Source organism: Lepisosteus oculatus, chromosome 5 (assembly GCF_040954835.1).
Source record: "Lepisosteus oculatus isolate fLepOcu1 chromosome 5, fLepOcu1.hap2, whole genome shotgun sequence".
NCBI classification, from domain to species: Eukaryota; Metazoa; Chordata; class Actinopteri; order Semionotiformes; family Lepisosteidae; genus Lepisosteus; species Lepisosteus oculatus.
The window spans coordinates 25347208-25372431 of record NC_090700.1 but is presented as its reverse complement, the minus strand read 5'-3'; the positions used below and the strand labels follow the sequence as shown (position 1 = coordinate 25372431).

The window sequence follows — 25224 nt, the reverse complement described above, 5'->3', positions numbered from 1 at the left end:
CTCAAGTGCCAGCAGTGGACTACTACAGCTGATCTTTGTTTACTAAGGTGGTTCTTTGTGAAGCCGTGTACCTATTTGCATATTCATGACGTTGTGGTCTGGCCCACTGTAGACTCATCTGTCCCACTGCTCCAAAATGATTCTCTTCTTTCTTCCAAGTTCATACACCCATTTGTATTCCCACCCTAGAACATCCCCTTGAGGATCTTCCCTCCCCTCTTGTTAACTACCTTCTAGATGGTCTTCAAAATGCTTCTACTGGCTTGTTTTCAATTCCATCTTATTCTTGTTCCAATCTCCCTTCTTCTACTGCTAAGCCTGAGACGATTGCCTTCTTGATCCCAGCTGAGCTCCAAAAGGTTTTCTCATTGACTCCTTCCAAGAGCCTCCTCAGTCATACTGGGTCAAACCCTTTTGGTATTGCTTATCATAAGCTTTCCAACAGAAAGCCTTATCACTTTAGAAATGGTTAAATTTGCAACTCACTTTCCTCCTGACAAACTGTCTCTATTTGCTCCCTCCTCTTTCACTTTCAGATTTTCTAAACATATTACTAAATGCAACTTGCTATCCTAGGTGGGGCATTAAAATGACATTATTCACATTATACCAAACCTTTCTCCCATCTTCTTGCTTTCTACAACTGTCAATCTCTCAATGCCCACATTAGCTTATCAGCTGACTATCAGAAGGATATCAGAATGTGGGTCTTTTACTCTGCCACTGGAACTGCCTCTCTGTTCTACAATAATTGATATTCTACTCTGTATGACCTGTCTCTTTTCACTAATGGTTCTGCTATCAGTTTTGCAGTAGTATTCAATGCTGAATGCTTTTTTGTATCTTCTCACCCTCTCATATTCAGGATCGCTCTCCCCTTGTATGATCATCAGGTCCTTCTGGAACTCTACCCTATTCTTGCTACCATCATGTCTGGGGACACCAAAGGACGGGTAATCAATATTTTTTTTATATATCAAATCCACCACTTCCATTACCGATAAAGGAAGAACCTCTTCTCCCCAATTTCAAGCCTCCTTCACCATCTCACCTGGATTTCCTTCAGCTCTGGCGATGAACACCTCCTTGGCCTTTCCAATGCTGCAAAAAAACACACTTTATGGTTCACAGTTACCCAAATCCCACATGCTGATGCCCATTACAGCTTTTTTCCTCTTCAAGTTCCGGAGTTCAACAATCTTCTTTCGTCCAGAATCAAATTTCCACCCAGCTTTTTTCCAAATGCTACAGGATCTTACCTCTGGGATTCAGTTCTGCCTCATGGTTCAGTCTCTTTAATATCCTCACTGCTTTCTATTCCAGCACTACATCTTGCACTTCGTGGAATCCAGACAGCACTTCCAATAGCTTCTTCCAGGAAGCCTATCTCCTTCTATGCTCGTCTAACCCGATCCACTTTGCTGTGGATACTTCAGTAACCAGGTACAAGTCAGCCAACCCAATCGGCCACTTGAGTTCCCTTTCGCTACTTTACTAATCCCTGCTTCTCCCCTTGAACTGCTTTGTAGATAACTACATTTCAGGTCCTGCCACAGCATCTCTTATTGGGTTTAGGTCTGAACTTTGACTAGGCCACTCCAAAACTTTAATTTTGGTTCTTTTCAGCCATTCTGATGTGGACTTGCTTTTGTGTTTTGGATCATTGTCTTGCTGCATGACCCAACTACGCTTTAGTTTCAGCTCACAGACAGATGACCGGACATCATCCTTAAGAATTTTCTGATACAGAGCAGAATTCATGGTTCCTTCAATTATGGCAAGTCATTCAGGTCCCCACACCATCCCCACACCATCACACTAACACCACCATGTTTGACTGTTGGTATGATGTTCTTACTGTGGAATGCTGTGTTTGCTTTACACCAGACATAATGGGACCCATGTCATCCAAAAGGTTCCACTTTTGACTCATCTGTCCATAGAACATTCTCCCAAAAGGCTTGGGAATCATCCAGGTGTTTCTTGGCAAATGAGAGATGACCAATTATGTTCTTCTTGGTTAGCAATGGTTTCCGCCTTGCTACTCTCCCATGAAACCCATTTTTGCCCAATCTCTTTATGATTGTGGAGTCATGAACACTGACCTTAGCTGAGGCAAGAGAAGCCTGCAGTTCTTTGGATGTTTTTTTAGGATCCTTTGTGACTTCCTGGATAAATTTACTCTGGAGAACTTTTGGCAGGTCGGCCACTCCTGGGAAGATTCAATACTGTTCCAAGTGTACATTTGGAGATCATGGCTCTCACTGTGGTTCAGTGGAGTCTCAGAGCCTTAGAAATTGCTTTGTAACCCTTTCCAGACTGATAGATATCAACAACTTTTTTTTATCTTTTCAGGAATTTCCTTTGATCATACCATAATGTGATTGTTGAATCTTTGTGCTGGCAACTTGACTCCGAAGTGGTAAGGGTCAAAATAAAATAATTTAGATTGAGCAGGCCTGGCTGAATCAAGCCTGGCTGTGTTCAATCAGCTGACTCTAAATTATCCCCTTATTAATTATTAAATTGGTGTTGGATAACTTTGTTAAATAAATTAAAAAATGTCATTGGTTTACTAAGGTTCCCTTAATCTAATATTAGATTTTGGTTGAAGACCTGAAAACATTCAGTGTGTAAATTTTGTAATAACAGAGGAAATCAGGAATGGGGCAAATATTTTTTCACTGCATTGTTTTTGATGCATTTGCTGCAACAAACAATGCCAAATATGCTGCTGTGGTACAGCTGTTATATTGTAGCTACTTTAGATGTGTTGTGTATGTGGCAAAGAATGCAAACCATTAAATGAGGAACAGGATGTGATTAATTAACTTGTATTAATGGCCAGGATTATGTCAATGTATGCCCCCCAAAGTTTTAAAGTTTTCTAATGCAGACAATGGGGCAGGAAACATTAAGGAACAGTTTAAGAACACATTGGTTGTCCTGTCCTGACACGAAGCAATTACCACACCTTAGTTACTGAAGCATGAAGGTGTGCGGGGTTGCTGCACCACTTTGGACCACAGCTTGGGTGGGGGTGTGTGCAAGAAAGCAGACAAAGAAGTAATAGAGCCCATGACACATGAAGGTCTGCCCACTCACAGTTCTAAAAACAGTTTCCTCCTAATAATCTACTGGACACAGATGCCCCTGACCTAGACTATGGGAAAACCCCATGAGGCGGATTAGCTAAATAAAAGAATAAAAAGATCTGAGCCTGAATGGAGGAGGCTGTCTCTTGTCTTCCCACAAGCCCCTGCACAATACAGGAGGTGAATTATTGGTTTAGAAACTGCAGAGCAAGAAAGACACTGGCAGCAGAATGAAGATACTGTGCTGAGACTTTTACTTCCTGGAGGCAAGGAGCAAAGAAAGGGGCTTGGTGAGCTGATACTGAACTGAGTGGAACATTTATTGTACTTTTAATACAGTCCAAACAGAGACTGGGGAAGTTGGACTGCGTGGTATCTGTCATCTCTGTGTGTTTGTTCTGCTTTGTCCCATCATACACTTTTACAAGACAAATAAGGACTCTCTAGTGCTATTCCCTCCTTACCTAAATGGACTTCTAACCCTCTAGAATCTTCCGTGTTTTAATCACACAAAAAGGCTTTTCTTCAGAAATTCACAAGAATTGTACTACAATACATGTAGTACAAACTGCAATATTACAGTCTTTTTGTAAAAGCAGAATAATTTTATGTGCATCATTTGTATCCTTTACATTTACTAATTATACTAGGACAGATCTTAATAGGTGTTCTGACCTTGTATAGTCAAATGTTCAAAAGAAATAAAGACAAAAATGTATCTCGATGTTCCAAAGATATTATTACAGCTTTGCATAAAACCTCAAGACTGCTGCTAAGCACCAAACTTAATATGCCTACAGAGGCCATACAAGAGAGATCTACTTTCTAACTGAATACAAAGCAACATGCAGTTAAATCTCTCTCTGTCACAAACCACACACAGGCACACAGACACTGGGGTACAGTTAGCTTGAAGTTCGAAAATGATTTTGGCACGCCTGTAGCGTTTTGACTAAACCTCTTACACTTGCTTTGTGTATAAAATACATTGTGAATATTTTCTCATCCTTCAATTTGTCGTTTTTATGACTTTTTTTGACCACGCATGAATATTCTTTTATCCATATCTTCGCAATGGAAGCACAGAACGCCTTCAAACCAAATGCATTTTAAAGACCACGACTTGTGGAAATTTCCACAGCCTCTACATCAAACTATCAGTGAACCAATAATCTTTTTTTAAACCTCAGTTTTTTCATTGATGCATAATTATGCACTAACTGGATCCCTGGGGGACCGCTGTGTACACAGATTCAAAACGCAAGAAATACTGCTCAATACGGCTTCGTGCGAAAAACCTGTATATCACCAAAGAAAGCAGAACCAATTTCTCCAATTACCCAGACTGTAAGAACGGGAATACAGCTTTGTTGGATTTCTGAAACCCTTTCTTTATGTCCTGTTTTCATTCAGGTAAGTGTCAACTATATTCACAATACTGCTGACAGCAGAAAGATTCAAATATTCTTTACTCAGCAGCTTATTAAAAACAGCTCCCATGATGTTCAAACCTATTTTTTTACACAGAACACTGACACAGCTTTGTGTTCTGAATCTCTTTTTCAAGTGCTTTTATTTAACATGGCACAGTGTACTGGGATAGGGGTATTCAGTTCACAAACCAATAGCATTTAAACCACAGCACCCACAATGCTTAGTGTTTTACACACCAGACAGCCCCCCTCACCTTATACAACCTTGCTTTGGGCTATGGAACTTTTCCTTATTTTTTAATGATTTTTTGAAGATAACACTACAGGTAATACACCGAGATAGGGGTTCTTCTTCATGACACTTTTTAAGCACAACAGTCACGGTGCTGCAACCAGGTGTTTAACACACCAAACAGTCCCTCTGACTTTATACAACCTTGCTTTGGGTGGTGGAACCTTTTTTATTTTTTTATGATTTTTTTTAAGATAACACTACAGGTAATAAACTGGGATACGGGTCTTCTTCATGACTCAATAGCTATTTAAGCACAACAGCCACGGTGCTGCAACCAGGTGTTTTACACACCAAACAGCCCATCTAACCTTATACAACATTGCTTTGGGTTGTGGAACCTTTCTTTCTTTTTTTTTTTTTTTAGCACTACAGGTAATACCCTGGAATAGGGGGATCTCCTTCATAGCTCAATAGCATTTCAAGCACAACAGCCACAGTGCTGCAACCAAGTGTTTTACACACCAAACAGCCCCTCTGACCTTATACAACCTTGCTTTGGGTTGTGGAACCTTTCTTTCTTTATTTTTTTTTTAAGATAACACTACAGTTAATACACTGGAATAGGGTGGTCTTCTTCATGGCTCAATAGCATTTCGAGCACAACAGCCACAATGCTGCAACCAAGTGTTTTACACACCAGACAGCCCTCCTAACTTTATACAATCTTGCTTTGGGTTGTGGAACCTTTTTTATTTTTTATGATTTTTTTTAAGATAACACTACAGGTAATAAACTGGGATACGGGTCTTCTTCATGACTCAATAGCTATTTAAGCACAACAGCCACAGTGCTGCAACCAGGTGTTTTACACACCAAACAGCCCCTCTAACCTTATACAACATTGCTTTGGGTTGTGGAACCTTTCTTTATTTTTTTTTTTAGCACTACAGGTAATACCCTGGAATAGGGGGATCTCCTTCATAGCTCAATAGCATTTCAAGCACAACAGCCACAGTGCTGCAACCAAGTGTTTTACACACCCGACAGTTCCCCTCACCTCACACAACCTTGCTTTGGATTTTTTATTTTTTTATGATTTTTTTACTGCAATCAGGTGTTGTGCATACTAGGCAGGCCTCCTGACATGCTTTGTTGTGTGAAACTTTAATTCTCTTTTTAGGGTTTTTTAACATGGCAGCTTCCTCCGAGATGGGTGGGGTGCTCTTCAATAACTTTTTCATCTATACACACAAACGGATGTATCCAAGACACTCAGAACAAACAGAATCAACCTGAACTCATAGAAAAACAAGAATGCCCCCAAGACACCTCCACCCCCCTCCTGAACCACTCTGGTATCAACACCCCCAAACCAATCCATACCAGCTAACAAGGCTCAGAATCGGTGCAACCCTCCAACCTGGACCAACAACAGGATGGGACAAGAACCTGCACCACACTATGCACTCCTCATCCAGACCAGCAGGACAGCCAGACCACAGACAGCACCATCATGTAACCCCCATGTTCACTCCAATAGAAAAGCTGAACTGACCCTCACCAGCATGGTTATCCTGCAGCTCTGGTCACACCCGCAGGTCCAATGGGCTCGGAGCTGGGGGACATATGGCACCTCGTGAGCTTGATCTGCACCAAGCTCACGAGCTGAACCAACAGTTTTTTACAACACACAGGTTTGTATTTTTTGGCTGAAGATGAAAATGTCTAACATAGATTTGTTTTGGTTCTAGCAACCAATAATAATAGTTGTTAAAATCCAAACACACATAATGAGATCACTCTCTGTCAGTATGTGTAACATTCTGGGCCTGGGCACCCCTGTATTTAGGCTGAAGAGAGTTCAACAAAAGCTTACCAAAACCAGAATTAATTGGGGCTCCGGGGGGACAGTGGGTGGTCAGGTCTCCCCTAAACAATGTATCTTGTCAGATTATGATAAAGCAAGGTTGTGTAAAGTAAGGGGGGCTGTCTGGTGTGTAAAACCCTTGGTTGCAGCACCGTGGCTGTTGTGCTTGAAATGCTATTGAGCCATTAAGAAGACCCCCCTATTCCAGTGTATTACCTGTAGTGTTATCTTCAAAAAATCATAAAAAAATAAAGAAAGGTTCCACAACCCAAAGCAAGATTATATAAGGTTAGAGGGGGGCTGTCTGGTGTGTAAAACACCTGGTTGCAACATTGTGGCTGTTGTGATTAAATACCTATTGAGTAATGAAGAAGACCCCTATCCCAGTGTATTACCTGTAGTGTTATCTTAAAGAAAAAATAAAAAAATAAAAAAGGTTCCACAACCCAAAGCAAGATTGTATAAAGTTAGGGGTGCTGTCCGGTGTGTAAAACACTTGGTTGCAGCATTGTGGCTGTTGTGCTTGAAATGCTATTGAGCCATGAAGAAGACCCCCCTATTGCAATGTATTACCTGTGGTGCTATATATTAAAAAAAAAAAACATAAAAAAAATTAGGAAAGGTTTCACAACCCAAAACAAAGCTGGGAAAGGTCAGAGGGCCTGCTTAGTATGTAAAACACTTACTTGCAGCATTGTGGGTGCTGTGGTTTAAAAGTTATTGGTTTGTGAACAGCATTCCCCTATCCCAGTGCATAGTTCCACATTAAATAGAAGCACAAGAAAACGAGATACAGAATGCAAAGCTGTGTCAGTCTTCTGTGTAAAAAATCAGTTTGAACGTCATGGGAGCTGTTTTTAATAAGCTGCTGAGTAAAGAATATTTGAATTTTTCTTGCTGTCAGCAGTATTATGCATATAGTTGACCCTTACCTGATTGAAAACAGGACATAAAGAAAGGGTTTCATAAATCAAACAAAGCTTTGTTCCCATGCTTACAGTCTGGGTAATTGGAGACTGCACTGTTCTGCTTCCTATGGTGATATACAGGTTTTTCGCACTAAGCCGTATTGAGTAGTATTTCTCGTGTTTTGAAGCTGTGTACACAGCAGTCCCCCTGGGTTCCAGTTAGTGCGTAATTACGCATCGATGAAAACCTGGAGGTTTAAAAAAAGATAATTAGCTCACTGATAGATGTAGAGGCTGTGGAAATTTCCACAAGTCGTGGTCTTCAAAATGCATTTGGTTTCAAGGCGTTCTGTGTTTCCATTGCGAAGATATGGACAAAAGAATATTCGAGCGTGTTAAAAAAATGTCATAAAAACGACAAAGTGAAGGCCTTTAAAACAGTCACAATGTACTTTATACACAAAGCAAGTGTTTTCATAACCCTAGGAGGTTTCATGAAAGCAATACAGGCATGCCAAAATCGTTTTTGAACTTCAAGTTAACTTTACCCCGGTCACACAGACAACGTTGCATTACCCGCAAGCAGCCAATCACTCACTAATTAACTTCACTCACCTTGTCTGTTTAAACTTCCACTCTGCAACGTGTCCTATTGAGGTTTCCTGAGCTTGAGCTACGTATCCAGTTAATCCGACTTCTCGTTCGTTCTTGTGACCCCCTGGATTTCCGACTTGCCGCTTCTGATCTCCGACCTCGCTCTAGTCTCACGATTTGGATTATGTTCGCCTTGGAATTCAATTTTCTCTCTCAGACTCAGCACAGGGTCTTTTCCCTACCCTTTTCCCTCAAAATAGATTATACTCCTTCCATACCCTGGATGTGTAATGGGTTGTCTACAGTTTTAATCGATAATTTACTACTTATGTCTGTGAAACACAGTGAGAGGGAGCTCCCGTTGCCTTTCTTCATTTACATTAAAAGCCACTGATAAGGAAACAACGATTAACTGATAATTTTATAATTTCTCTCTTCAGGTAAAAAGTGTAGAAAACACGATTTGCAGAAAACAGTTACAGATGCAGCCATTCAAAGTGTGCGGTACAAACATGTACCACAGGGATTTCCCTACGTTCTAACGCGTCATAACACGTCATACCGTGGTACGTGATTGGCTGGCCAAAATGACCGACAGGGGCACTCGTCGGTCGTGGGTTGGTTGTGGAAAGATTTAATCATTTAATGTCTTTACTGTGGATGTATTAATCCTCTTAGTATTGAATATTTATATGGAATTTTACCACTAAAGGGAAATTTTAGTAGCTAAGCATAAAAAGAAGAGGAGCATAACGCATCTGAAGGTCATAAACGATATTAATTTAGGAACATAAACATATTATGTAAACTGTACATGGCTGGTCTCGGTACTTTAAAGAAAAAATACACACCAGTATTCCATTTCTCCCTAAACATTTTAAGCATCAAAGTCTTACATGTGGTTATTTCGGAAATGTTTTAACATGGTCCTTGCTCCCTCTGACCATGTTACTGAACTGGATGTTTATACACTATACAATACTCTGTGAGAAAAGTGATAGTTTTAAGCTTTTCTGTGAATACGCTTGATACCGGAGTAAACAAGCATACTTTTAGAATTTGATTAATAGGGAATATAATATGGAATCGCATATCTAAAGAAATTAATAATGATATAATTATATTCATGTACTGTAACACAAACAATATTATATACTGTACAAATACAGTATCTATTGATATGTGTATGGCTGTTTCTCCACTTATCATGTGACCGTGCTAGTGGCGTGATGGTTTAAATGCCTGACTTATAAGCAAGAGGTTTGTTCAAATCCAGCTAGCGCCACAAATTTTCTTTTAACAAACATTTCCTTGAAAAACTAAAATAGCAATATTATGGACAATTAATTGACTTTTTTATATTTCTAAATATCACAACATGTTCGAATCTAAGTCATATTTTAATAACAACGAATAGTCACCGTCTTTCCCTCTGAATCGCTCCAGGAGGTTATTAATAATATCTTCAGTGTTGCATCTTCCCAGTTTTGCTGATCTTTTGCTGCCTACACATGCTTAAACAGCTCCCTGGGTAAACTGTCATACTTGACTGAGAAAGCTTTAGAGAACTTAACATTTTTATTATCAACAAATTGTAAATACGACATTTACATTGGCGTTATTCATTTTTCACTTGAGTGTATGGAGGAGTGTCAGCTGTCAATGAGAGCAGACCCCCCTCTTAAGCTGGGCAAACAATTTTTTTTATTTGTAAAAAAGAAATAAAAAAATAGATATAATGATATAAACATTTACTGCAATACAATACTGCAACGTTTCGGCTGTGAATCATTTTTCACGTGTGAGAGTGAAACACTTGGAATTTGTAATGTAGAGTGCTCTGGACGGGTTAAACTTTAATGCAGGAAAAATGTATTTCCCAGAAGCTACAGTATACTGATTTCGGAGTGGACAACCTGAGGAAAGCCAGACCGAAGTCCGCTCACAGACACAAATGCCCGGAGTGATATCCAGCGAAAAGAATGGAGGAACGGCAGAAAGCTTACCATTCTGTCACTGATATCGGAGAGAGCAAGACCAGGAAGAGCCAGGCACGAGAACCCGCTCCAGACACAGAAGCTCGGAGTGGTATCCAGTAATAAGAATAGGCAAGCCAGCTCAACATTCAATCACTGATATTGGAGTGATCTACCCGAGGAAAGCCAGGTACAGGACCCGCTCACAGGCACGGAAGATCGGAGTGATATCCAGTGATTAGAATAGAGGAACTGAAAAAAAAAACAGCCCAGAGAACAAGAAAAAAAACTGCGGCAAGACAAAAAAAAAACGCCGCTCGCGGGTTCAGTAGGTGGCTCAGCATTCTGTCACGGACGTCCAAAGGGACTAACTGTGGGGAGCAGGAGAGCAGAAAAAGACCCATATGCGTAGCGGCGAGACGGGAAAAAGGCCCGGGCTCATTAGTGCAAAGAGTTCAGGAATGCCATATAGACACCTATGCCCTCAGGGAGCGGCCGTGGGGTGCCCTGGTGCTAGGCGGGTCTCAGGACATCCGAACATCAATGCTGAGCGAGGACAGAGTGCAAGACCCGGAAATATATAGCCCAAGGAAGAAAGGGACAGGAAGGACAGCAGACCGGAAACTAGGGACAGGACAGAGAAGGAGCGCCCTCTGGCTGCAGAGGGCATGACATTTGAGCTGTCACCAGAAAACGTCGGTTTCGAATCCCTATCGATGCTGAGGGACAATCTTTATTCAGTTAAGAATTTAAGTTGTATACTCTTTAGAATTTTAAATTTAAACAGTGTATTACAGCATGTTAATCATTAAACATTAAAAAGGCGGTATATTTTATAAAAGCAAGATTGTCCTGTTGGACAAAAGTACACAACCTACCACCTTTATCATAAATATTTTAATTATGCAGGAATATTTTATGCATCAAAGTCTTTACCGAAGATATTACTAATAGTATTAATAATAAATGACCTTGGACAAGCTGTAAGCTCAAAGTATTACCCTGGTCCACATTCTTCGTAACCGTCTATGTCAATGAAAAGAGTTTATTTTTTCATTGACAAAAAGTAACTACCACAGCATTTAGTTGATCCGATCATGCATTCGTTTCCAATCATACAAAGTAATTCTTGAGAATCTCCGATTCACCATGCCTTTCACATGCTCATAAACGATATTAATTTAGGAACATAAACATATTACTGTATGTAAACTGTACTGTATATTGCTGGTCTTGGTAGTTTAAAGAAAAAATACACACCAGTATTCCATTACTCCCTAAACATTTTAAGCATCAAAGTCTTACATGTTGTTATTTGGGAAACGTTTTTACGTGCTCCTTCTGACCATATTAGGATTATATCCTAATATATAAAGTGATAGTCTTTTAACCTTTTCTGTGAATTCGCTTGTTATCTAACAAATGCATACTTTTAAAATTTGATTAACAGGGAATATAATACGGAATTGCGTATCTAAACAAATTAATAACGATATAATTATATTAATGTACTGTCTGGCGGAATAAACTGAAGAGGTTAGTTAATGCGACACGGAATCATTAAGAATTATCACCTCTTTTTACACTTGAGAACAAATGAGAACATTCCACTCAGTGGGCGGTGCATTGTTATCTCAATCACCTGCTAATTCATTTTACACCACTGGACGACAGGAGAATGTACAGAATGTGTGTTTCAATCAATACAGTAATTGATTAAAATCGCAATCGCGTGTTTAATTAAATGCCTTTTTTTATTCAAAATCTGAAAGTGAAAACCGTTTTAAAGTCACCTTGAATTAAAAAAAAGCGATTTTGGCATGCCTGTAGCATTTTCACGAAACCTCCTAGAGTTGTGAGAACACTTGCTTTGTGTATAAAGTACATTATGAATGGTTTCACAGCCTTCACTTTGTCATTTTTATGCCATTTTTTTACCACGCACGAATATTCCTATGTCCATATCTTCGCAAGGGAATCAGTGAGAATTTTTGTACTAATCAAATGACCGCGGGCACTTTCCACCCCCTCTACATTCTCAGAGTAGAACGCTAACCTTCTAATGAAAGACTGTCCACCCCCCACAGACAGGAAAAGTGCCCACAGGCACTTAAACTTAATATGGTCAGTAACAGTAAACAGTAACATGGTCAGAAGGAGCATGTACAAACACTTCCGAAATAACCACAAGACTCTGATGCTTAAAACGTTTAGGGAGAAAGTGGAATACTGGTGTGTATTTTTTCTTTAAACTACCAATACCAGCCATATACAGTCTGTAACGTAGGGATTTCTATGTCTTTATTCAGTGGTTACATTAGTGACAAAGGCTAAACTTTTAGCTTCAGTAACGCGCACACCGTATGGCATACATGTTTGTTTTGGGTTTTGCTTGTTCACATATCTCCCCTTTTTATAAAACGACATGGTTGAAAACTGTTCCAGAACCACTGTTGTTTCATCGGTGAAACGTACATAATGAAATGCCTCTCCCTGTTCAATCCACTGGAAAAAAGAAAAGGAGCATATAGCGATATTCATTTAGGAACAGCATCAGAGATATGTTTTTAACTGCACTGCATCGGAGAGAATACCATAGTATGTTTTTTTTTTTTACTCCCTGGTGGAAACTGTCTTCCATAAGAATCAATATAGCTTCTGGGAAATACATTTTTCCTGCATTAAAGTTGAACTCGTTCAGAGCGCCCTACATTACAAACTCCAAGTGTTTCATTTTGAACTGAAGACCCTCACAGCTGAAGAAGGATTCACAGCTGAAACTTTGCAGGCTGACGCGGCAACCCACCAAAGTAAATGTATTGCAGTAAATGTTTATATTATTATATCTAATTTTTTATTTTTTATTTCTTTGAAAAAATAAAACGTTTCCCTGGCTCAGAGATTAAATAAAACTTCACTCGCACCAAACAAATTTATATTTCTAAATATCACAACATGATCGAATTTAAGTCATTTTAATAACAATGAATAGTCACCTATGCATTACAATATAAACATTTATATTGATTTAAATCACGTTTAAATCGCCTTTATTTAAAACCCATAAATAAAGCTGATACTGTTTAGACTTTTTATTATTTAAAACTTTATTACAGCAGCACAATGCACAACGCAATGTAAATCACTATCTTTGTCTTCTGCGTAATAATGTTCACCTCTCTGTCCAGCAAATTAACAATAGTAATAATAATAATGAACTTTATTGTATATGGTGCCTTTAAAGGTGGCTCTTCAATGCGATGTGTTCTGGTTTAGACATTAACGAAGAGCATAACACGTGGGCGGCGTAGCGGTCGGCTCTGGCTACTGTATACCGATACACTGTAAGTACAACCCCCCTCTCTGCGGGAGTGCTGGCTGTGACGAATTAAACTGGGTTCACAGGTATTTTCAAAGTAGAAGGGGGCGAGATTTCCAGTGAAAGACACCTCCCCCCCTCAAAAACCCAGTAAGTACAGTACCTACTAGTTAAGAAAGCTAGGCTCCTCAATGAAATCACTTTAACATGCTAATGCATTGGTGTAACAGTCCGGGCGTGGCAAGCTTCTAATGTCAACCCGACTACGGCGAAAGGAACACTTCTTTCATTGAAAGACAATGAACACATTCTAGCCCTAAATGAATTAATAGCAAACATGGTTTACATAAAATACATTTTTCCAAGAAAGTTTAGCCTTTGTCACTAATGAAACCACTAAATAAAGACATAAATATAGAAATCTTAAGATTTTTAAAATACACGACTTTGCTAAAATTTATTAAAAAATAAAAACGATTACAAATGCCAGCGGAGAGAGAGAACAGGGGAGGGATGTTGGTTTTGCATGAGGGGCGGGGCTATGGAAATGAGGTCTATTTGGGAATTTGGAATTACATGTTCTGGCTGTTTGTGAATTATCGTTGTTGAGTATGGAGAGTTGAGGTGATTTTGTGTAATGCTTTCTGTTGAAAATTGAAGTGGATTTTGTTTATGATAAAGAGGATAAACTGGGATGGGAGGAGGGTTAGGTTTTGCATAAGGGGCGAGATTATGATAATTGGAGGAATTTTGAGAGTTTAATGGTTTGATATATTTGATTTTGTATTGTGGTTGTTATCTATGTTTTTGGTTAGTATTATGTTTATATGGTTGTTCTTGTTGGTTGGTTGTTATTATGGTTATTAATTATACGATCTATAGTTGAAATCTGAGCCTAAATAAAAAGAAAAAGCATTTTCAGAGAGCAATTACACTGTGTTTATTTAGAATAAGTGATTAGGTTTATGAGCAATCTAATTACTTATTCGTTTAAAACACTATATAAAAAAAGTTTATTATTAATTTGCTGGACAGAGTGGTGAACATTATTATGCATAAGACAAAGATAAAGATTTACATTAAAATACATTTAATTAAACACGGTTTGTGATTTAAATGGGAATGGGGGTGACAGGAACTCTTAATCTAAATAAAAATAAAATAAATAAACAGGTTTTGATAGTTAATAACCACTTTTTATGCACAAAACATGGGTGATTTTTCTTCCTCCTGATCAGTTTAGAAATCTGTGTATGATGTAAGTACGCTGGGCAAACGTTCCGAGGTCAAAGTCTTCCAGCACGGGGGTACCTTTAAAGCGGAGATGACGGCACCAAACTTTTTTGGCGCGCCTTCTCTTTAAAGCCCTGGCCAAATATGAAGACAGTACGTACAGTTATAATTCAAACGGAATTAAAAACTACACATCCCAGTTACCATGGTGGTGCTTGTGATCATTGCGTTTAACCAACGAAACAGGGCGAAAAATCAGTCACATGACTTTGGGGCAGAGTTTCGAAAGCTTTACCTATCAGCAACAAAGCAAAATCTACACAATATGCTACCTCAAACTGTCAGTTACACGACTGTGTATGTCGCTTAAGCCACTCCTATTTGGCATTTTAGTTATGGAGGCAAGAAGACGCCCCCCCCCCCCCCCCCCCCGGGTGTCTGATTTGCCGCCATCTTTAACTTGTCCGTGTCCGAATCGCAGTAGCTACGCGTACGAAATAAAGTTAATCCCAGCTACAAAACATATATTTTTGTGGTAAGAGGGCGCAAAACATCAGTATTTACCGCTATTAATTACTGTACGATTTATAGTTGAAATCTGAGCCTAGATATAAAGTTAGATATAAAGTTAAAATCTCGACAAAGCAATGTAGGAAATACAGAGAAAATAAATCCTTTCTGACATCTAAAATCAGTTTCGATCAAGGTCTCTAAAACGAACAAGAAAAAGAGGATTTTCGGAGGGCAATTACGCTGTGTTTATATAGAATAACTGATTTATGAGCAATCTAATTTTTTGTTAGTTTAAAACAGTGAAATGTCAGCTGCAAAAGATCGCACCAGAAACAGCACTCTCTCTACCTGTCATAGACATTCAGGAAAGGCTGAATGAAGTCATGTCAAGTACAATAATTCGGTGATCAATAATAACAGTTGTAGGACAAGAAACAAAAGATAGTGAAAACTTCTTTTTAAGGCTAAAACTCAAATTCATTCTACAAATTAATGCAAACGAAAATTCAGGACGTTAAAGTGCTAGAGGTGTAAAAAATACAAAAATGCACATGGGCAAAAAGTTTTAGAAATGGAGCAGGTGTTGCTTTGAAATAAGCAAACAGAAAAAAATCCATGACTATAGTGCAGAAGAGGGATGCAGGAACACTTGCTTAGATATACAAAAAAAACACAAAAAGGTGTATGTTACAAAAGAACATGCAAACATGTTCATCATGTACATAAACATGTACATCAATTTCCCTTCGCGATCAATAAAGTCTTATCTGTAAACATGAAACAGAGTAAGGAATCAGAAAATTATCATGCGTAAAAAACAGCAATTCTGTCAGTGAGCCCTAAATGAATTAATAGCAACCATGGTTTCATGGAGGGCTTCTCAGATAGTTGGGCATTCAGGTAAATTGGCAGGTGAAAGGATTTGTAAACATATTTTGTTAAAGCAAGTCAGTTTTTTCCGCAACACATAAAATACATTTTTCCAAGAAAGTTTAGCCTTTGTCACTAATGAAACCACTAAAAAAGACATAAATATAGAAATCTTAAGATTTTTTTTATTCAATGTTGGTAGCAGGATGAACTGTCAGGTTGAGCTAAGTGTATATTTTGTTGCAGAGTTGCTGCAAGATGTTAACAGTGAAAAAAATGTATTTAGAAATGAGTTATTTCAAGAAGAAAATTTTCTGAATAATTGCAAATCTAGCAGGATAGAGAAATCACAGAAAACAGGCAGTTAGATTGATAAGATTAGTATGAAAAGTCATCTAGCAAAGGGAATGAGAAGAGTGACAATCTAGTATACTTTAGATATTTTTTTCTGAACCAGGGAAAATCTGATCATGTTTCTCTATAACAATAATAAAAAACTTTATTTTATATATCACCTTTAAAAGTGGCATCTCAAAGCAATACAGTAGATGTAAAAACAAATAAAAGGACCACAGATTATAAAGTAAATACATATAAGAAAGACAAGCAGTTAGAGGTGCTACCAAAATTAGAAAATGAAGCAGATACAGACACTAAGTCTTCTTAAAAGAAAGGTTCTGAGGTTAGATTTAAATGCACTCAGGGTACATGACTGATATTACTGGGAATACAAACTGAGAGCTCTGGGGTGCAGATAGAGAAGACCCTGTCACCCACAGAATGTAGATGTTCTTGAGGACAGCTAGAAGACCAGAGTCAGACGGACAAAGGTGGGAAGTAGACAGATAATAAGCCATATACTGTAGGTACTGAATGAGGATAAGGATTTTGAAGTTGACTCAAAAACTGATAGGTAACCAGTGCAAGGACTTGAAAACAGATGTAATGCATCCCTGATAGGATTCTCGCTGTCATATTCTGAACATATTGAAGATTGCTCAGTGTGGATTTAATTTCCCCAGTGAACAGGATGTGCATTTATTAATTCTAGAAAAAAAAGCCTTTCTTGATTTCTCTAGTTTTTAGTTTCTCTAGTTCCCTTTAAAATAAACTATTATTCCACAATGCAGAGTATTACATGGCCAGTATTTACACATGATATTTGTGATTTAAAGAAATTAACACAGTCAGCTTCTGGGGATTTAAGTGTTTGCTGAGTTATTGCAGGATAAAAGACTAGAGATGTTGGTAAGAAGAGGATAATTTGGGGAAAGCTGAGGAATACACTGATAACAAGAACACTTCCTAATGGGGTTAAGCATACTTTTGATGAAGATGATGAAGTTAATAGACTGTATGTTTACATAGATACTGAAATGAGGATTGTATTTTAGATTTTGTGTAGTTGCTGGCATTGAACTGTGTGTTGGATGCAAATTAATTGAAGGAATGGGCAACCATAGCTGATGCGGATCCACAGATAATTTTGATAGCATATTAAGATGTTTATAATTAGAGGCAATTTGTTTAAATAACTAGGTATGGATACTGATGTGCAAGAGAGGTGGAAAGGCTGTTTCCTTAAGCCAGCACTATAAAATATTTTATTCTCAGTGAGATGCTGCCATTTCATAGTGGGTTTCTAACACTGTGTATAGTTCCATCCATACAGTGCCTTTACTTCCATCCATTTCTAATCTCTTTATCCAGTACAGAGGATTTGGAGCCTATCCCAGTAAGCAACGGACACAAGGCAGAATACAACCTGGACATAGCGCCAGTCCATCACTGGAAAGACAGACACAAACACACACACACCAGGGCCAGTTTTCCCATAAACCAATTAACTTACCAGTATGTTTTGGAGTTCGAGAGGGAGTCATATCACACATATGGAGAAAAACCATGTAACCCAGAGAGAACATGTAAGCCCCACTCACACAGGATGGCAGGAATTGAACCTAGGACCCCAGTGCTGCAAGATAGCAATGCTAACCACTTTGCCACCATTACAAATGGATGGATATCTTAGTTATCTTTCTAGTTCACAGGTTTGCATGCATAATTAAATTTTGATAGCCACTTAGACATCAGGTAATATTGTTGTATTTATGAAAAAAAAACAAAACAAAAAACATACTAACAACTGTGCCATCCTATTCCTTAGTTAATACATTTTATGATTCATAAACAGTTAACATTGTTAGAAAAATATTTGGAATTATATTTAACCCTATTTTTTCTTTAGTTTTGTATTTAACGTATTATATGATAGTCAGACTTAATGTATATTTGAACAATGAAAATATATTTTTACAAGATGCGGGGGAAAGTGCAACAACTTATTATAGTGCTAAATTTAATATTATTGATTGCTAATAGTTTATGCTAACACCTAACTTTCTTAATTAGATGTATTTAAAACAGTGAACTAAGTGTAACATACTATTCAGAAATACAATTGAGAATAGTTTTAGTGGTGTTTGTATGGATGAAACGTTTCTAAAATGTATAACGTAACAAAATCTGTAATCTTTACACTTGTAATGTCATTAGACAGAACAACAAGTTTCTGCTTTGTCTAAGGATGGTATCAAAAAGTAGTCTAAGTGGTGAGAAAGCTGTACTTAATGATAATTAAGTGACTTAAAAGTATGCTTCATATTGCTTGATTAATTTTAACAACTAAGTTATAAATGCAAACGCGATTGCTGCCATAAGCACTCCAGGCAGCAGAACGTTCGTTCTGTACTTCTGAGCTCCGCGCCTCCTCCTTCTCTTGGTGCCGCACCCCTCTCTGACGGAGTGCAGTGGGTGGTACACTATTTTCAGAGCCTCTGATTGGGAAAAGAAGACCCGCTGATGAGTTTCACACAACAGGAAGAGAAAATAATGGGATTTTTTCTCTTCGAAACGTGTGTTGTCTTGAAATTCGTGTATTTTAAACATTTAAGAAGTAAAAACCTTACAGCGCACACAAAGATTCTGAGCTGATCACGAGGAAGAAAAATCACAGTGCAATGTTTAAGTTAAGCAGGAACACATCATTATATCTCATTTTTTATTTCTTTTTAAAAAAAATTAAAAATTGTTTGCCCAGCCTACTGTAAGGTTTTTACTTTTAAAATACACATTTCGAATACTGGTACAGTATGTATAGCAGACCAGCACGTCTTTTTTCTCCAATCAGAGGGCTGTCAGATGGTGTCAGCCAATCACCAATCTGAAGCCCTACCATAATCTCTGGTATAGGGAGACCCCAGAATTCTCTCCGATAGTTTATGTACAGATGCAGCCATTCAAAGTGAGCGGTAGAGACACGTACCGGAGGTAATTGGCTACGGCGTCGCGCATCGTGACGCAAGATGACGCGGGGTACCGCGGTACGTGATTGGTTGACCGACGGGCACTCTTGGTCCATTGGTCTGTCGTAGAAAGACTTACAGTACAGTAAACATCTTTACTGTGCCCGTTGTAGATATTGAATTTTACCACTGAAGGGAAATCTTAGTAGCTGAGCATAAAACGAATAGGAGCATACTGTAACGCTTGCGAAGGCCATAAACGATATTAATTTTGGAACATAAACATACAGTATATGGCTGGTCTTGGTACTTTAAAGTAAAAAATACACACCAGTATTCCATTTCTCCCTAAACATTTTAAGCTTCGAAGTCTTTAACTAAAGAGATACCGGAGTCAACAAGCATACTGTAGAATTTGATAAATAGGGAAAATAATATGGAATCGCGTATCTAAAGAATTTAATAGCGATATGATTATATTCATGTACTGCGACAGGGCTGTGTAGGGCTGTTTCGCCTCCCTCTTCATGCGACTTCCCCTGTAGCCTACTGGTCTAGGTGCCTGACTAACAACTCACAGGTTGTGTGTTCAAATCTAGCTGGTGCTGGACTTTTCTTTTAACAAACATTTCTCCCAAAAAATAGAATAGCGATATTATGGACAATCAATTGACGTTTATATTTCAAAATATCACAACATGATCGATTTTAAGTCATTTTTGATAACAATGAATAGTCACCTTCTTCCCTGCTGACAATGGTTCCTGCTTCTATTGTGTGTGTGTGTGCAATACAGTAAATTTTTATAGAGAAATGGAGGCTGGACAGTATGCGTTACAATATAAACATCTATATTGATTTAAATCGTGTTCTGATTTAAATCGCAAACGTGTGTTTATTTATATGTGTTTTTTAATCATAATCAGGCTAATGCAACATAAATTGATACAGTATCTTTGTCTTCTAAGTATCTTAATACACTTTCAGCATAGCTTTCTACCCGTTTAGATGTATATTTCTTGGGATTTTGGGATCAAATATGGAAGGATTAGATTGTAATCGTTTTTATTTGTCAAATACGTGATTGTATTTCTGAATGTTATGTGACACCTACAGTAGTTTACTGCTTTAAATACATTGAATTAAGAAAGTTATGTTAAGCACTTTAGATCTTTTTTTTCTGAACCAGGGAAAATCTGATCATGTTTCTCTATAACAATAATAAAAATAATTATTTTACATATCACCTTTAAAAGTGGCATCTCAAAGCAATACAGTAGATCGAAAAACAGTTAAAAGGCACCAAAGTAAATACCAGACAAATGCAAATGCATTTTTAATAAAATGCTTTTACTCATTCAGCAGAGAGTGAGAGGGACATCCAGCAGAGAGAGACACACACACCGGTTTCCATTGACAAAATTGTTTTTTTTTTCAATTCGTCTTGTCTAACAGGAATGTTTTGTTTGTGGACAGACTGTTAGACTAGAGGAAAAGAGCGCCTCCTTCTACGAAGCATTTCGTTGATCCGATCACGAATTCTTTTCCAGTCACACGAAGTAAGGGTAAACTTACACCATACCGATGAGCTAATGCCAGGGAAAGACACCATTTCCTTTTTCTGATCACTCGCTTTCTGGATACACATCTCACCTGTCCTGTTCTTTGTTTTCCTGGTTTGCTGATTATGCCTGCTGCGGTCCACTCCTACCCTCACACCTAAAGAATACTATTTTAAATGTCTTGGTGCAGTTCATTAACCCTTGTATGTGCTGTCCGCGCCCAAGTCAAAAACCACGCTCAAAATGCAATTTAGAGCTTTCTGGCAAGAGGAGACACCCAAATCATTGTAACATGCCACAGTTTGTGCATGAACAGGGTTATACTGCCTATTCCCTTCGATACCCGATTAAAAAAAAAAAAATGTTTTGAATCCCCGGAGGAACCGGGCATCCATATGAATCAAGTAACAGGTTTATTCCATGCTGAAAAAAAGAAGAAAGAAAACACATTCCATAAGAATTGATTGAGCTCCGCTCTGTACCACGCAATGATCCCCCCGGAGTCTCTGCCCCGGGTTATTTGGGTTTTTAGACAGAGGGTAAAAAACTCTCTCTCTGGGTTGACCTCCCCCTCCATGGGTATTGTCTGTTTTTTTTTGTTAACAAGGCTCGCCAGCTAATGTGAATCGAAACCTGTCTTTCTAGCTTTTAAAGTCGTGCAATGTGTAAACCACAATTCAAATAGAGAAAAAAGACCTGACTGACAAGCCGATACATACTCTTAGAGTTTGATTAATAGGGAATATAATACAAAAATATAGTACTAAAAAAGGTACTACCACTTTTAAAGGTGATATGTAAAATAAAGTTTTTTATTATTGTTATAGAGAAACATGATCAGATTTTCCCTGGTTCAGAAAAAAATATCTAAAGTGCTACACATAACTTTCTTAATTCGATGTATTTAAAGCAGTGAACTACTTTAGGTTTAACATAACATTCAGAAATACAATCGAGAATAGTTTTGTGGTGTTTGTTTAGATGAAACATTCCTAAAACGTACAGTGCCTTGCGAAAGTATTCGGCCCCCTTGAACTTTTCAACCTTTTGCCACATTTCAGGCTTCAAACATAAAGATATAAATTTTTTATTTTATGTGAAGAATCACCAACAAGTGGGACACAATTGTGAAGTGGAACGAAATCTATTGGATTTTTGAAACTTTTTTAACTAATAAAAAAATGAAAAGTGGGGCGTGCAAAATTATTCGGCCCCCTTGCGTTAATACTTTGTAGAGCCACCTTTTGCTGCGATTACAGCTGCAAGTCGCTTGGGGTATGTCTCTATCAGTTTTGTACATCGAGAGACTGAAATTCTTGCCCATTCTTCCTTCCAAAACAGCTCGAGCTCAGTGAGGTTGGATGGAGAGCGTTTGTGAACAGCAGTTTTCAGCTCTTTCCACAGATTCTCGATTGGATCCATAAAATCTGGTATATGGAAAAGAAAGCGTTGATACATACAAGTATCTTTTAATATAGTCTTTGCTGTGCTCTTGAGGATCCTTGTGATATTTTGAGCTCTAGTTGAATGATAAGTGTCGCATTTTCAATCATTTTCGTAGATAGAATTATGAAACGCCCTGTTAAAAGCAAGGAAGTTTTTATGCCCATTGAAGTAAAACAAAATGCCTGACAAAGTATGGCTTGGACAGATTCCAAGTGCTTGTACAAATGTGCTAAAGAAATTATACTTTGAGTATACAGCTTGTCCAAAGTCATCCATTATTAATACCATTAGTAATATCTTCGGTAAAGGCTTTGATGCATAAATATTTCTGATAAAGGTAGGTTGTGTACTTTTGTCCAACTGAGCAATCTTGCTTTCATAAAATATACCAACATTTTAATGACTGATGATTAACATGTTGTAATACACAGTTCAAAATGAAAAGCTCAAATGCTGTACATGAGAGGTTAAGCTCCCTCTGGCGGTTTTACAAGGTGACGCCGGATAGTTTCCGGCACGACATCAAATGACGCGCGATTAACCACGTGACACTGCGTGACACTGCGTGATACCGCGACACGCCCACCGGGGTATGCCGCGAAATACCTCACCCATTTTGAATGGCTGCATCTGTAGATAGATGATAGATACTTTTATTGACCCTTATATTATATTGATTTAGGGAAATAAAGTAAATTATTTTCATTTTAGGAAATTATTAAACGCTCGGTTAAAAGCAAAGGAGATTGTCTGTTATAGTGGACATAAAAACAAGAGTTCACTGGCATTATATTCTAGAAGACACAGACCGGCGCCAGACCGGGAGAATGCCCACAGCGAAAAAGAAAATGCCTGATGAACTAAGGATTGGACAGTTTCCAAGTGCTTGTACAATCGATGGGAATGTTCAAATAAATGTGCAAAAGAAATAAACAAAATAATAATTTATTTCTTGATCATATTGGCTAGCTAATGTCCTCTCTTTGCTAGTTAGTGGCTGAGTTTCTGTGTTTGGTAGCAACGGGTAACTGTTCTCAGGCGGAAGATGTAAACAGCTTAATTTTTGTGTTAAATATTTTTTTTTAATTACAATTCATTCTATACAGCAATCGCATATTTGGTTACAGTTTCATAAAACTTTGATGCTTAAAATGTTTAGGGAGAAATGGAAGACTGGTATGTAGTTTTTCTTTAAACTACCAAGATCAGCCATACACAGTACAGTTTACATACAGTAATGTTTATGTTCCTAAATTAATATCGTTTATGACCTTCAGATGCGTTATGCTCCTCTTCTTTTTATGCTCAGCTACTAAAATTTCCCTTTAGTGGTAAAATTCCATATATTCAATACTAAGCGGATTAAAATGTGCACAGTAAAGAGATTAAATGATTAAATCTTTTCACTACCAACCAATGCACCACGAGTGCCCCTGTCGGTCATTTTGGCCAGCCAATCACTTACCGCAGTGTCCTGCTGTGGCTTGTGGGTAGTTTACCGTACCGCGGCTTTGTACTGTGCATTTTGAATGGCTGCATCTGTATATGGTTAAATTATTACTTTGAATACATACTTTAAGTTACTGAAACAGCTAGTTAATAAAGTCATTGCAATTTTGTTCTTGTTTGGAGGTGGGGATATTCTGACAGCAATTGATTTAAAGACAATATGTCAAAGTGCAATAGTGGGTGCTGTACCAGCTGTCAAAAAAATGTTTTTAAAAAAAGAGTCAATTGAGTGTCCATAATATTGTTATTTTGCTATTGCTAATTGTTATAGCTACTGTTTGAGTTTAAAGGCGCTATATAAAATAAAGTTTATTATTATTAATAATATTGATAATATTCTTCCTCCCAGAACTTCTAAATGTATTGTTGGTGTTATCCTGAAAAGCGCTTTGAGAAGAATACTGTCCAGCATATTGAATTTCATTGCACTTTGACAGATCGTCTTATAATCACTTGTTGTCAGAATATCCCCCCCTCCAAAACCCTTTTTTTTTGTGTACACTAGTACTTCTCGCATTAAGAAAGTTAGGTGTTAGCATAAACTATTAGTAATCAATCATTTTAAATTTAGCACTGTAATAAATTGTGCTAATAATAAATTCTATTCTACTCTGAGAATGCAGGGGGGAGGAAAAATGCCCATTGTCTTTTCACTGAAAAACTTGTGTTAACAAAAACTACAGTAGGCTTAAGAGTTGTTCAACTGTTTGTTTTTCAGCTCAGCCAGCCATGCAACGTAAATCATTATCTTTGTCTTCTAAGTATCTTAATCAACTTTCAGCATAGCTTTCTCTCCATTTAGATTTTTTTTTCATACCATCACTAAACAAAGCAGAAGCGTATTGTGATTCCTCTTGGGATCACACGTGGAAAGATTAGATTGTAGTCATTTTTATTTTTTAAATAATGTTAATAATTTTAATAATAAAGTGTCATCTATACTAAAAGCTGTATTTATTTAATACCACTTGATATTTATATTAATAGAGATAAGAATTCAAGTTGGTACTGTTTAGACTTTTATTTTAAACTGTATTACAGCATCGTACACATGCTTAAAAGGGAAGAGAGAAAACACAATGTTTCGGCTGTGAAGTCTTCTTCAGGTGTGAGGGTCAGCTCAAAATGAAACGTTAAAATGTAATATAGGCTCTGAAGGAGCTCAACTTTGATTTGGGCTTGATTGAGGTCACTGCCTTTCATCTGAAATTTAGCTTGAATCCTGCTAAACTAAAAATTAGACACAAGAAGAGAAGAGGCTCTGGTGAAATTTCTCTGTGAACTGAAGAGTTAAAGTGTAAAGTGTCTCCTCCTTTTAACGGGAAGAGACGTGACGCTTTAAACAAGAGAGTGTGGTAT

General features: G+C 37.8%; 1 protein-coding gene across 1 annotated transcript in view; it reads right to left on the bottom strand.

The window, feature by feature from the left end:
• Positions 1 to 1028: 1028 nt before the first annotated feature.
• The window catches only part of chodl (chondrolectin), a 136400-nt gene continuing 112204 nt past the window's right edge, over positions 1029 to 25224 (bottom strand). The window contains 1 exon segment of the mRNA XM_069189725.1: positions 1029 to 1101. Within this exon segment, the coding sequence (XP_069045826.1) occupies positions 1029 to 1101 (73 nt within the window).